Source organism: Erinaceus europaeus, chromosome 4 (genome assembly GCF_950295315.1).
Source record: "Erinaceus europaeus chromosome 4, mEriEur2.1, whole genome shotgun sequence".
NCBI lineage: Eukaryota > Metazoa > Chordata > Mammalia > Eulipotyphla > Erinaceidae > Erinaceus > Erinaceus europaeus.
The window spans coordinates 100,395,724-100,407,643 of record NC_080165.1 but is presented as its reverse complement, the minus strand read 5'-3'; the positions used below and the strand labels follow the sequence as shown (position 1 = coordinate 100,407,643).

The 11,920-nt window shown below is 51.9% G+C and overlaps 1 protein-coding gene across 4 annotated transcripts; it reads right to left on the bottom strand.

Annotated features, from left to right (window-relative positions):
• Positions 1-2,907: 2,907 nt before the first annotated feature.
• On the bottom strand, positions 2,908-10,538 carry MLF2 (myeloid leukemia factor 2). 4 transcript variants are annotated; one of them, XR_009549544.1, is made up of 10 exons: positions 10,395-10,537; positions 9,902-9,979; positions 9,535-9,661; positions 9,303-9,338; positions 7,780-7,833; positions 7,194-7,322; positions 6,918-7,077; positions 5,104-5,287; positions 4,217-4,977; positions 2,908-3,649 (listed from the first exon to the last, which is right to left on the bottom strand). XR_009549544.1 is itself a non-coding variant. In XM_016194293.2 (9 exons), the coding sequence occupies exons 2-9, from the start codon at positions 9,949-9,951 to the stop codon at positions 4,974-4,976; spliced, it is 744 nt and encodes a 247-aa protein (XP_016049779.1). In that variant the 5' UTR covers positions 9,952-9,979; positions 10,374-10,538; the 3' UTR covers positions 2,908-4,973. The 4 variants fall into 4 exon arrangements, 3 of the variants coding, with proteins under 3 accessions (XP_016049779.1, XP_016049777.1, XP_007537103.1); XM_016194293.2 differs by having other exon boundaries at positions 2,908-4,977; positions 10,374-10,538; XM_016194291.2 differs by having other exon boundaries at positions 2,908-4,977.
• Between the last annotated feature and the right edge of the window lie 1,382 nt (positions 10,539-11,920).

Sequence of the window (11,920 nt, the reverse complement as noted above, 5' to 3'; positions counted from 1 at the left end):
GCTAGTGTGCTGCTGTGGTATGCAACCCAGGTGTTCAAGCCTGGCCTCCACCATATTGAAGGAAACATCGGTGCTATGGTCTCTCACTCTCTCTGCCACTAAAAAAGTCGAGGGAAGGTGGTGCAGTGACTCGAACATTGAACTCTCAAGCATGAGGTCCTGAGTTCAGGCCCCAGCATCACATGTGCCAGAGTGAAGCTCTGATTCTGTCTCTCAGGATTGTGTCCCTGTGAATTTTGGTTCTGGGTTCTTGCTTGTACATTGCTCCTTCATGGTGAAGCAGCAGGGGTTGGGATTTCTGTTGCTCTTGGTAAGTGGAGTTTGTCTCAGTGGACTTGGGGGCTGTCCTCCCTGTGTCACAGCCGAGAGCACCTAGTAGAGGCATCAATAGGGTCTCCTTCCAAACTAAATTTATTTACTGTCTCCTACACTGGGTTGGCTTAAATTAAGGTCCATTTGTCTTGGGGAGTCAGAGTTGGCCTTTCCTGCTATGGTCCCTATGAACAAGTTCACCTGTAATTTTCTAAGAACCTAGCTTTGTTTACTTTCCTTATTTTATTTATTTATTTGAGATAGAGAAAAACCGAGGAGAGGTAGGGGGGAGGGACAGTTATCTGCAGCACTGCTTCACTGCTATATATATATATATATATATATATATATATATATATATATATATATATATATAATTTTTATATTTATTTATATTTATTTTTCCCTTCTTGTTGCTTTCTATTGTAGTTATTATTTGTTGTTGATGTCATCGTTGTTAAATAGGACACAGAGAAATGGAGAAAGGAGGGGAAGACAGAGGGGGGCGAAAGAGAGACACCTGCAGACCTGCTTCACCACCTGTGAAGCGACTCCCCTGCAGGTGGGGAGTTAGAGGCTCAAACTGGGATCCTTACGCCAGTCCTCGCAATTTGCGCCACCTGCGCTTAACCGCTGTGCTACCGCCAACTCCCGCTTCACTGCTTTTGAAGCTTCCCTACTGTAGGTGTTGTTGGGGGCTTGAACCTGGGTCCTTTCACATTATAATGTGTTTTAATTGGTATGCCACTGCCTGGCCCCATCCTCTTCCTCATCATCGCCATTGCTGGGGTTTGGTGACTGCACAATCTACTACCACTTCTAGTGGCCATTTTTTCTTTTCTGATAGTGACCTGCAGTACTGCTCTGCCATTTATGAAACTTTCCCCTGATCCCCTGAAGGTGGGGACCAGTATCTTGCAACTGGGTCTTTTTTTTTTTAACCAGAGCACTGCTCAGCTGTGGCTCTTTACAGTGATGTGGGGGATTGAACCTGGGACTTTGGAACCTTCCATGAGAAAACCTGGGTCCTCTTGTATGGGAACGTGTGCACTTTGTAAGGTGCTTTTCTGCCCAGCCCATTATTAGTATCATTATCCTCCTCCTCATTATTACCACTATTTACAGAGCACTGCTCAGTAAATAGTTTAATCCCTGGCACCTCAGAGCCTCAGGCAGGCCCTGCATGACTCAGTCTTCTTTGAATTTTTTTTTTTTTTCTACCAGAGCACTGTACACTGAGCAGTGGCTTATGGTGGCGCTGGGGATTGAACCTGGGACTTTTGATGCCTCAAGCATGAAAGTCTTTTTTTCTCAAAGATTTTATTACTGAGAAAGATAGGAGAAAGAACCAGACATCACTCTGGCACATGTGCTGCCGGGAATTAAACTCAGGACCTCATGCTTGAAGAGTCCAGTGCTTTATCACTGCGCCACCTCCTGGACCATTATGCTGTTCCCCAGCTCCAGCATGACTCAGTCTTTTGCATGACTACTGTGCAGTTTCCCTGGCCATGTTTTTTAAGCTTTATTTATTGGAGGGAAGGAGGCAGCATAGTTTATGCAGAGACTCATACCTGAGGCTCCAAAGTCCCAGGTTCAATCTCCTGTGCCACCATAAGCAGTGCTCAGCCGCGCGTGCGTGCATGCATGTGTCTGTGTATGTATACTCTTCCATTAATAAATGAAATTATTTTGGAAAAGATTTATTAGCATATGAGATAAGATTGGGCCAGATTATCATTCTGCCACATGCGATGCTGATGATCAAACTAGAGGCCTCATGCTGGAAGGTCAGATGATCTACCCACTGTAGTACCACCTACAGGGTCAAGCTCTTCAGTTTCAGCAAGGTGTCATCTTTCCTAAGGTATCTCTGCTCTTTTTTTGACTCCACCTATTTCCCCTGGCCCTCCAGGCTTAGGCATCCAGGGTCCCAAATGACGTTTTTAGCTGGGAGGTGCACAATTGTGGGCTCTGCAGGCAGTGAGTGAGGAGGGCCATGGAGCTGAAGGGATGGACACCAGGGGCAGTTCAGCTCTGGCAGCTCAGACCAAGAGCTCTTCAGTGAGGAAGAGAACAGTGTAGAGGGCTGGGGATGCAGCATGTTTTATGCATGAAGACTTTCACATCTGCCTGATGCACCAAAGGGTTTAGGTTCAATCCCTAGCACTATCATAAGCCAGAGCTGAGCAGCGCTCTAGTGAATAAATAGATCCAAACATACAGGGCAGAGAAACTGAACACTTGCCTCCTTCACTTCCGCTTAGGGAGTTTAGAGGCAAAGGTACTGAGCCCAGAGGTATTTTCTCCCCTGGAGACTGGAGGTTTTAGCACCTCAGCAGTGTGTGGAGCTTCTGCTTGGCCAATCCCTTGAGGTCCCTCCTAGAAGTGGGGGCATCAGGCAGGACAGGCACAGGTAGCTATGTGACCTTGGAACATACAGATCAAGAAACCCAACTTTGGGGCTGGGTGGTGGACCTGGCAGAGAGTACACATCACAGCCCACAAGCCCCTGGTCCCCATTTGCAGGGGGGAAACCAGAGAGCATAGAGCAGCAAGGCAGGGATAGAGGGGTTGGAGAAAATCAGTCCTTTCTTCTTATTATTTTTTAAATATTTATTTATTCATTATTGGGTAAAAACAAGAGAAAAATTGAGAGGGGAAGCGATATAGAGGGAAAGATACAGACACTGGCAGCCCAGCGATGCTTCTTCTTCAGCCCTGCTTATTAAGACCTGCCTTGAACTGGAAGGCCAGTGCCTGGTGGTTGAACTTGAATTCATCTCTGCTCATTAATCACTGCTCTGGCATGACTTTTTCAGAGAGACACACCAATGGCACAGGAACCCCCTCAACAGGAAGAGCCTTAAGCACTACCTCCTTGCTTTTTTTTTTTTTGCCACCAAGTTTATCAGTGGGACTTGGTGCCAGCACTATGAATCCATGGTTCCCATCAGTGGCCATTTTTCCTTTTCTCCCCTATTTTATTTGACATAACAGAGACAAATTGAGAGGTGGGCTAGAGATACCTGCAGACCTGTTTCACCAAAGGTGAAGCATCCCCCCAACAGGTCCTTGACATAGTGATGTGTACTTAACATCTGGCCCCCCCCTCCTTGTTCCTTTTGATTTACCCAATGGGGGGGGAAATTAAGATGGAAGTCTTCAGATTTGCCATCATGAAGTAAGTCCCCAAGAGGAACAGTGTGACCCACTTGCCTGAGCCAGGCCAAGCAGGAGTCTTGAGAAACTTGAGCACCTCACTCCCTTCCAGTAGCACTCAGGTTCCAGCTTGGTTTCTTCTCTGCTCTCCTCCCTGGGTTCAAATTCTCAACAACTAGGGGGCAGAAGTTTGAAAGAATGCTGCTGACCTGAATGACACCCCCCAAAAAATATTTGGGCTCTTTCTTTCTCTGTTCAAGTGTTCCCATAGTCCAGGGGAGAAATTGTATCCAAGGGCAGAGGGCCAGCAAATCCCTCAGGCCCCAACGAGCATTGCCCTACATTCCTCTCCAAGAATGACGTCACAACAAAAGCAGGAAGACAGCCAGCGAGACAGCTGCTTACGTTTTCTGTCTCATGACCTAGCCTGGTGAAGCTAGCTGCTTCTCACCAACCAGTGCCACTGAGGGAAGGCTGGGCTCTTCTAACTCCAGTTAAGGCGGCCACGAAATCCCAAGCATAATGTCATGAAGTGATAAATAGTATCTTGGGGGTTGGGGGGGCAGCCATGGATAAGGTGGGGTGCAGTGGATAGAACATTAAGACCCTAAATCATGAGGTTCAGGATTGGATCCCCATCTTCACATGTCCCATAGATAAACTCTGGTTCTCTCTCTCCTTCCCTCCCTCATATAAACAAATAGATGGGGAGGGGGGCAGGGGAGGCAGAGAGATGGCTTACCTGCCTCGCAGGGGGGCTCAGGCTAGAGCCTAGGTATCACCTGGGTACGGCATAGCAACACTGGGGGAAGTCCCAGTGGTGCAGAATCTCCCTTCCACCTGTCTCTAGTTAAATGAGTTTGCTTGGAGCAGAGATTGGTAGACATATTCTCCTCCCAATACAAGAATGCCTCAAAGAAGATGTCTCAAAAGAGAAGGGCTGAAACTGAGGCAGAAATAAAAAGTTGAAGTCAGAATCCTACTCGGTCTTTTTTTTCCATTCTCCTTTATTCCATAAACACCTAGTTACAAGTTGCACAAATCAAAAAAATAAAGGCAGAGGAAGGTGATGGAGAAGATTTTTGTGATGTGCAGGGATGGGGAGAGGGAGCTGGGAACCAGAGCTCTCTCTCCACACACAGCCCTGGGACTAGGGGGGTAATCCAAGGAAGTGGGCAAAGATTCAGGGTAGCTGAGGGATGCAGGGGGTCTCTTGGCCCAGAGCTCACCCCAAATTCCTGGGGTTGCATAAAAGGGACAGATAGAAGAAGGTGGTGGCTTGAAGATGGAGCAGCAAAATGAGGAGTTCTGTTAGGGGTATAGAGGTGGGAAGAGGTTAAGAAGAGGGGGAAAGGAGGGCCAGGGGGCAGTGAAAGGTTCTCCCTGAGACCCCCAGGGAGAGGTGGGGGCCAGCTTGCCTGTTAATTTAATATTAAAGTGGGAGTAGGAGTGGGAGAGGAAAGTTATTTTAGGGAATGGCTTCTCAGCCTCTCAGCCCATTACCTAAAAGAGAGAGAAGAGACCAAGTCACAAGAGGGCTCACCAGCTACTCCCGCCCAGGGCAGAATTCCATGGGCCCACACCCCCTTGGGAGTTTTCTCCCCCTCAGGAGAGGCTGAGGGCCCTTACCAGTCATAGCGGCGGGACTGTCGGGAGGGAGAGTCCTCGGGTCCCTGGATGGCCAGGCGGGGTTGACCCTCAGCCCTCCGTCCTCCACCTCCAGAGGCTTCATGTCGGCGAAACTCCAGGGGACGCTGCTGCCGGAATCGGGATGTCTCCCTCCGCCACTCGTCATCAAAAGCTGCAGCCTCACCTGCAGAGAGTGAGAGAGGGTCATGCCACATTTGGGTTAATGCTGGAGGCAGAGCTGAGAGGCAGCCATGTGCACCCAAGACCACAAACCATTACAAGCCACCAGAAGCTAGGGTCGGGAAAAGCCAAGTGTGGGGCGAGGAATGTATTGTGGGAAGACAGTGACAGCTTTATTTAGCAATCTGGGCTTCCAGTGGCTTCTAAAGGCCAGCCACATGCCTGAAGCATGACTCCGGGAAACAGGAATCACGGATGGGGCAGCTGTTTAGTTAGGGAGCATAGCCCAGTGCACACAGGATCTAATAGTTGTTGACTTAGGGAACAGGAGCAGCAGGGGAGGTGGCCTGGCAGGTAGAACCAATATGTGCTGTGCTCTGCTCTTTGGTAACAAAATTACTTTTTAAAAAGAAAAACAGAGGGACCAGGCAATGGAGCACCCAGCTAAGCACACATGTTGCAAAAGTGCAAGAACCTGAGTTCAAGCTCTCAGTCTCCACCTGCGGGAGAGGGGGGGGGGGGAGTATCCCAAGCAGTGAAGCAGGGTTGCCATGCAGGCCTCTTTCTCTCCACGCCCATCTCTCTTGATTTGCCTCTATCCAATAAATAAAAGAAATTTCTTTTTTTTTCAAATTTTTTTTTATATTTATTTTATTTATTTTCCCTTTTGTTGCCCTTGTTGTTTTATTGTTGTATTTATTATTGTTGTTGTTGTTGTTGGATAGGACAGAGAGAAATGGAGAGAGGGAGGGGAAGACAGAGAGGGGGAGAGAAAGATAGACACCTGCAGACCTGCTTCACCGCCTGTGAAGCGACTCCCCTGCAGGTGGGGAGCCGGGGTTCGAACCGGAATCCTTATGCCGGTCCTTGTGCTTTGCACCACCTGCGCTTAACCCGCTGCGCTACAGCCCGACTCCCCAAATAAAAGAAATTTCTAAAAAGGACTCATTTGAAAAAAGAAAGGATGGTCCCGGGAGGTGGTGAAGTGGATAAAGCACTGGAGTCTCGGGCATGAGGTCCTGAGTTCGATTTCTAGCAGCACCATGTATCAGAATCATGTCTGGTTCTTTCTCTCTCTCCTTTCTCATGAATGAATGAATGTATAAATAAAATCTGAAAAAAATAATAAAATAAAAAGAAAGAAAAAGGGAGTCGGGTGGTAGCGCAGTGGGTTAAGCGCAGGTGGCGAAGCAGGTCTGCAGGTGTCTATCTTTCTCTCCCCCCTCTGTCTTCCCCTCCTCTCTCCATTTCTCTCTGTTCTATCCAATAACAACCACATCAATAACAACAACTTTAATAACTACAACAACAATAAAAAAAGACAACAAGGGCAACAAAAGGGAAAATAAATAAATAAATAATTAAAAAAAAAAAAGAAAGAAAAAAGGAAAGGAAGGAAAGCTGCCCCAGGTGGAAAAGGGTAGAACGTCATCAGTATGTGACTCAGAGGACTAAGTCTGCTCTATCTCACTGGCAAACCCTCTGCAACAGGAGAGAAATATGGGGTTCACCCATGGGATTGCCCAAGACAAATCTGTGGGCTGGGAAGAAAAAGCAAGTGGGTATGTCCCGGCTTGTGGGCAAAGGGGGACTAGGGGCCACTAGGTAGGGGCGGGAGGCAGGCACAGGCTCACTCTCATCAAGGTTGATATAGTCCTGCCGCTCCTCCTGGTCCCCCGTGCGGTGGTTCCTCGAGCGCTGCAGGATGTGAGCCCGATCCCGGATGTGATGCCCGATGGACATCTGTTCCAGGCCACTGTCCGAATCCCGGACAGTCCTCCGAGTCTCCCGGATCTGGAGGAGGCATAACATGGCTTGCTCAGCTGCTCCAACTCAGGACAGGCAGATCACCCCCAGGGCCACCTCATCCACCCCAAGGGTTCCTGGGCAGCCACAGCCTCCCCCCTCACCCCGCCTGGTGCCGAGCGCATCTCGGAGGTCTCCTGGTAGACCTTTGGGGCACCGTCCCCCGTGTTGGAGTAGGAGATTACAGTGGAGGATGAGAAGGTCTGGCAGTTGCCTCCGGCTGTCATGTGTTCCTGGAGAGGAGGGGAGAGCAGAATTGAGTGGGGAGGAGTCACCACCCTCTGGGAGAAGGGACCCCACCCCTCAACTTCCTGTTTGTTTGTTTGTTAATTGTCTTTATTTATTGGATAGTCAGACAAATTGAGAGGGAAGGGGGTGATAGGGAGAGAGACACCTGCAACTGCTTCACTGCTCGTGAAGCTTCCCCCCATGCAGGTGAGGTCTGGGGGCTTGAATCTAGGTTCTTGCACACTGTAATCTGTGTGCTCAACCAGGTGTGCCACCACCTGGCCCCAACTTCCTGTTTGGGTGAGAAAATTCCTCAGTCAGCAGTAAACAAGAGCCCAGCCTTAAGAGAGTGGGCCAGAGCAAAAGTCACCCCACTGCTGCCCACCCAGGATCTGCCCTCCCTCCTGTTTCCCCAGGACTCAAGAGAACAAAGCCAGGATGGGCAAGGGGCTGGACTCTCACCATGTTGCCGATCATGTCGTTCATCATCCCAAACATGTCCATGAAGCCACCAGACTGGCAAAGAAACCACACAGCAGTCAGGACAGCAATGCCAGTGCAAAACTCGACCTCCTTTAGGTGTCTGAGCATCTTTCTCTTTTGTTTTCTAGTCAAGCAACTACCCTTCCTCACTCAACAACAGGACCAGAACGCTATGCTACTTCCCCTCAATCTCCAGGCTGTTCTGCCGCTCCCCTGCCCTCTGCTGAGAGTCTCGATCCCACCCATCTCTAGGGAACAAATTGGGCACAAAGAGGATAACATGCAGCTTTTGAGTCAGACAGACAGGCTCAAATATTTGCTTTTATTTATAAGCAAATAAAAGTTCCTTTTAGATGTCAAGAACTCAGAGGCTTCCTCCAGCCCATGTAAGTTCCAGCACCCTGGGCCATGGAAGTGGTACAATCGATAAAGTGTTGGACCCTCAAGCATGAGGTCTCAAGTTGATCCCCAACACTGCTAGTGCTAGAATGATACTCTGGTTCTCTTGCTCACTTTTTCTCTTTATTAGGACAGAGAAACTGAAGAGGGCAACAGTTAACAGCATAATAACGGTGATGCAATGATTCTCATGCCTTAGGCTCCAAAACCCCAGGTTCAATCCTCCCCACCACCATAAACCAGAGCAGAGTTGTTTTTTTTTTGGGGGGGAGGAAATTGAGAGGAAATGGGGAGATAGAGAGGGCTTTAGACCTGCTTCATTGCTTGTGAAGCTTCCCCCACTGCAGGTAGGGGGGTAGTAATTGAACATGGTAAGATGTGCACTCAACCAAGTGCACCCACTACCAGGCCCCCCACTCTCTGATTAGTTAAGCTCATGCTTTAAGAGTGCAGGACTAGTAGCTACCATGCTAGCTTCCAGGGCACTGTTTGTTTAGTCCTCCTCCACCCTTTTCCCTAGCCAGAGCACTGCTCAGTTCTGGCTAAAGATATCCCTGGTATCAGGGATATAACCTGGAACCTCAGAGTATGAAAGTCATCTGCATAACCATAATACCTCCAAGATCTATCAATGTGCATTTCCCAGTACCCTGGGAAGATTTCTAAGAGACATTTCTACATTTCAAAACAAAGCATTTGTTTTGCATAACCAAGTCAGGAATCACCATAACCCTCCCCCCACAGAGAAGTGCTCAGTTCCTTTAAATGTTAATGTGATGTAAATTCCTCAGTTGAGAATAGACCTGTTACAATGGCCTATAAGTGAAAACCAGCCCTCACTGAGGGAGGGGGTATAGAAGGCAGTTCATCAGAGCTCCCAGCCCTGAACTAAAGTAAAGTTCCTGCTTTCCTTTGATGCTGCTCTGATAAATACTCCAGTTAACAGGAAGTGAGTCAAAACCGATGGGTTTAACCTACAGAAGAGCTGGGGGCATGAAACTGTAAGGAATAAAAAAAAATCTAAAACCACCAATTTGCCCCCAGAGAGGCTCATTTGGAAGTGACATTTAAGGCTACAGAATGTGTCTGAGATGGGTACTCACCATTCCCAGCATCCCGAAGGGAGAGACGGCCCCAGCCTAGAGGTGCAATCAAGGAACAGAAATTCAGAGTCTGCATCTCGCCTCCTTCCAATACCAAAGCCTCCGCTTTGTGTCCTCAATCCTCTCTCAAAAGGGACCACAGACCCCTCCCCTGGCCTGCAGGGATCAAGACCCTCGCTAACCACCCTCCAGCCTTTTCGGGTCTCTCTGGGGCGAGTCGCTGCCCGATTACCTGCATCCTGCGGCTGGCAGGCCTGGTCCCTGGCATGCTGCCATCTGTGATGCTGAGGAAGGGGCTGTATCCAAAGCCGCCTGACAACATCCGGTTCATATGCTGGCGGTGGATAGCGAAGGGGTCCCTGTTGGGGGAGCGTACATGTGGGTGGCAGAAGGACCAAGCAGTCAGCGTCTCCTGACAGGACCCAGTCACAGAGCACAGATGCCAACTTCGCCTGTGGGTCCAGGCTGGAGCCCAGATGCACCCATTCCCCTCCCCCAGCGCCAGGCAAATGGGGGCCCAGGTGCCTTTCCGGGATCCAAGGCGACCTGGAGTGGAGTGGGACGAAAGCCAGGGCGCCCGAAGGGGAGGAGACACTCACATCAGGAACATGGGATCCTCAGGCTCCACGTCCCTCATGAAGCGGAACATCCTGCTTTGGGCTCCAGGGGGCTCGACGCTGCGGGGGGGGGGGGGGGAGGGGGCTTAGCTCTCCGGGGGCGGGCAGGCTTTTTGCACAGCCGTGCAGGCACCACCCGAGCGCGGTCCCTTCTGAACGCCGTCCCCCCACCCCAACTCCAGGGAGACCCTCGCCCGAGTGTCCCCGCACTGCTGGCCTCGAGGGACAGACCGCACGGCTCTCCCCGGCGGGGCCCTGAAGATGAGTCCCAGCCTCCGTGCTCTGCCTCCTCCGCTCGGAGCCATCCTCCCGGACCCAGGCCGCAGGCGGCCTCCCCCCCGCGCCGCCGCAGTCCCCGGTGCGAGTTCCCGGAGCCGGCCCATCGCCCCCGCCGCGGGCCCGCCCGCCCGCACCCCCGGCCCACCCCCCACCCCGGGCCCCGCGCCGTCCTCACCGGCCCCCGCACCGCCCTCACCGGTCCCCGACGCGGGCTCAGCGGCCCATCCGGCCGGCTTCGCCTCGGGTGCGCTGCGGGCTCAGGGGTCGCGGCCGAGACGCGGGATTGGTCACGCCGGAGCTCCCGGGCCTCGCGCCGCCTCCTCCCACAGCTGCCACCTCCGATCCCCCCCCCCGCGCCCACGGAGCCCGCACCGAGGCCAAGACGGGCGGAAGCGACGTCACGATGGCCCGCCCCGGGCCCGCCCCCAGCGGGAGGGAAGGGACGCGGGGTCCGCCCGGGACTAGGGCGCTTCATCAGCGGCGGGGAGGCGGGTTCTGAGGACCGGAAGAGGCTCCCTGCGTGGAGCGTGCGGGGAGCTCGGAGAGTCAGCCGGCGGCCCGGCTCCTCGGGGACCGGAAGGGGACTCGGGGCGGACTCCCGGGGAGAAGTGGTGGAACCCCGTGGGGAGCAGATTTCCAGGCGGGGAGATAGGCCCGGCGGCGACGAGCCTGGCTGTGCTGGAGGTGGTGCGTCCCCGGCCGGGCGGGGTCCCCGAGTGACAGGCAGGGGGAGGGACGCCGCTCGGGCAGGTCTAGCGCTGGCTGGGCCGGCGACCCGCAGGCTGGGAGAGCCGCCGCCAGGGGGCGCGCGTGGGCCAGACTGGCGCTGCGGGCGCGGGGACTCCTGCACGCCGGTTACCTGGCTGCGGATGGTCAGTCCCGCAAAGGCTGGAGTTCTGGACAGTGTAGTGCCAGCAGCACCACTCGCCTTTCTTCTCTGACCTCTGCGTCCGCAAGCGCTCTTAGCCCTGCACTGATTTTTTATCCTGTAACAGGCGGGTGGGTCAGGGGCCTAAAGTTGGGGGGAAGAAAGGAGTGGGGAGCTCCACTCACCTGCAGCAACCTTCCCCCTTCCCCCGGACAGAGCTGAAAACAGGCTCAGCAGAGCTGACTCCAAGGCCAGAAGCTGACACTTTGACATACTAAAAGCCTTGCATAAAATCTGGCTTAGCTGCTGGGAAGGTCCCTCCCCCTACTTGTCAGGGGATTTGGACTGTCTGTGATGGACTTTAAACCAGACTCCTGCAAACGCTCGCGCTCCCTGTTTCTTTGCACTGGCTGCTGGCCATTTGGGGGGCTGTTTGGAGCCAGACCCAGTAGAAAAAAAACTAGCTCCCAATGCTTCTCTGGTGGAGAGGGAGCAGCGAGTCCCTGGTTGGGTTGGGAGGACAGTATAAGGAGCCTTTTGGGTTTCTCTGCCTTTGATCTTTATTGAAGAGGAGACTCAACAATAGTGGAGAAGGAGGGAAAAGAGATCATTTTAGAAGCTGCCTCGCTGGCAAAGCTAAAGAAAGGCAAAAAGCAACACAAGAATTTATTTAGAGATGACTTTAACAAAAGATTTGCAAGAGAGCGATGGAGAGTAGGAGCATCACTTTGGCATACTTGGTGCCAGGGATGGGATTCAGGACCTTGTGCTTGAAAGTCCTATATTCTATTGCAGCACCACCTTCCCAGCTGCAGAAATGGTGTTTTCTTTCTTTCTTTTTTTTTTTAAGATTT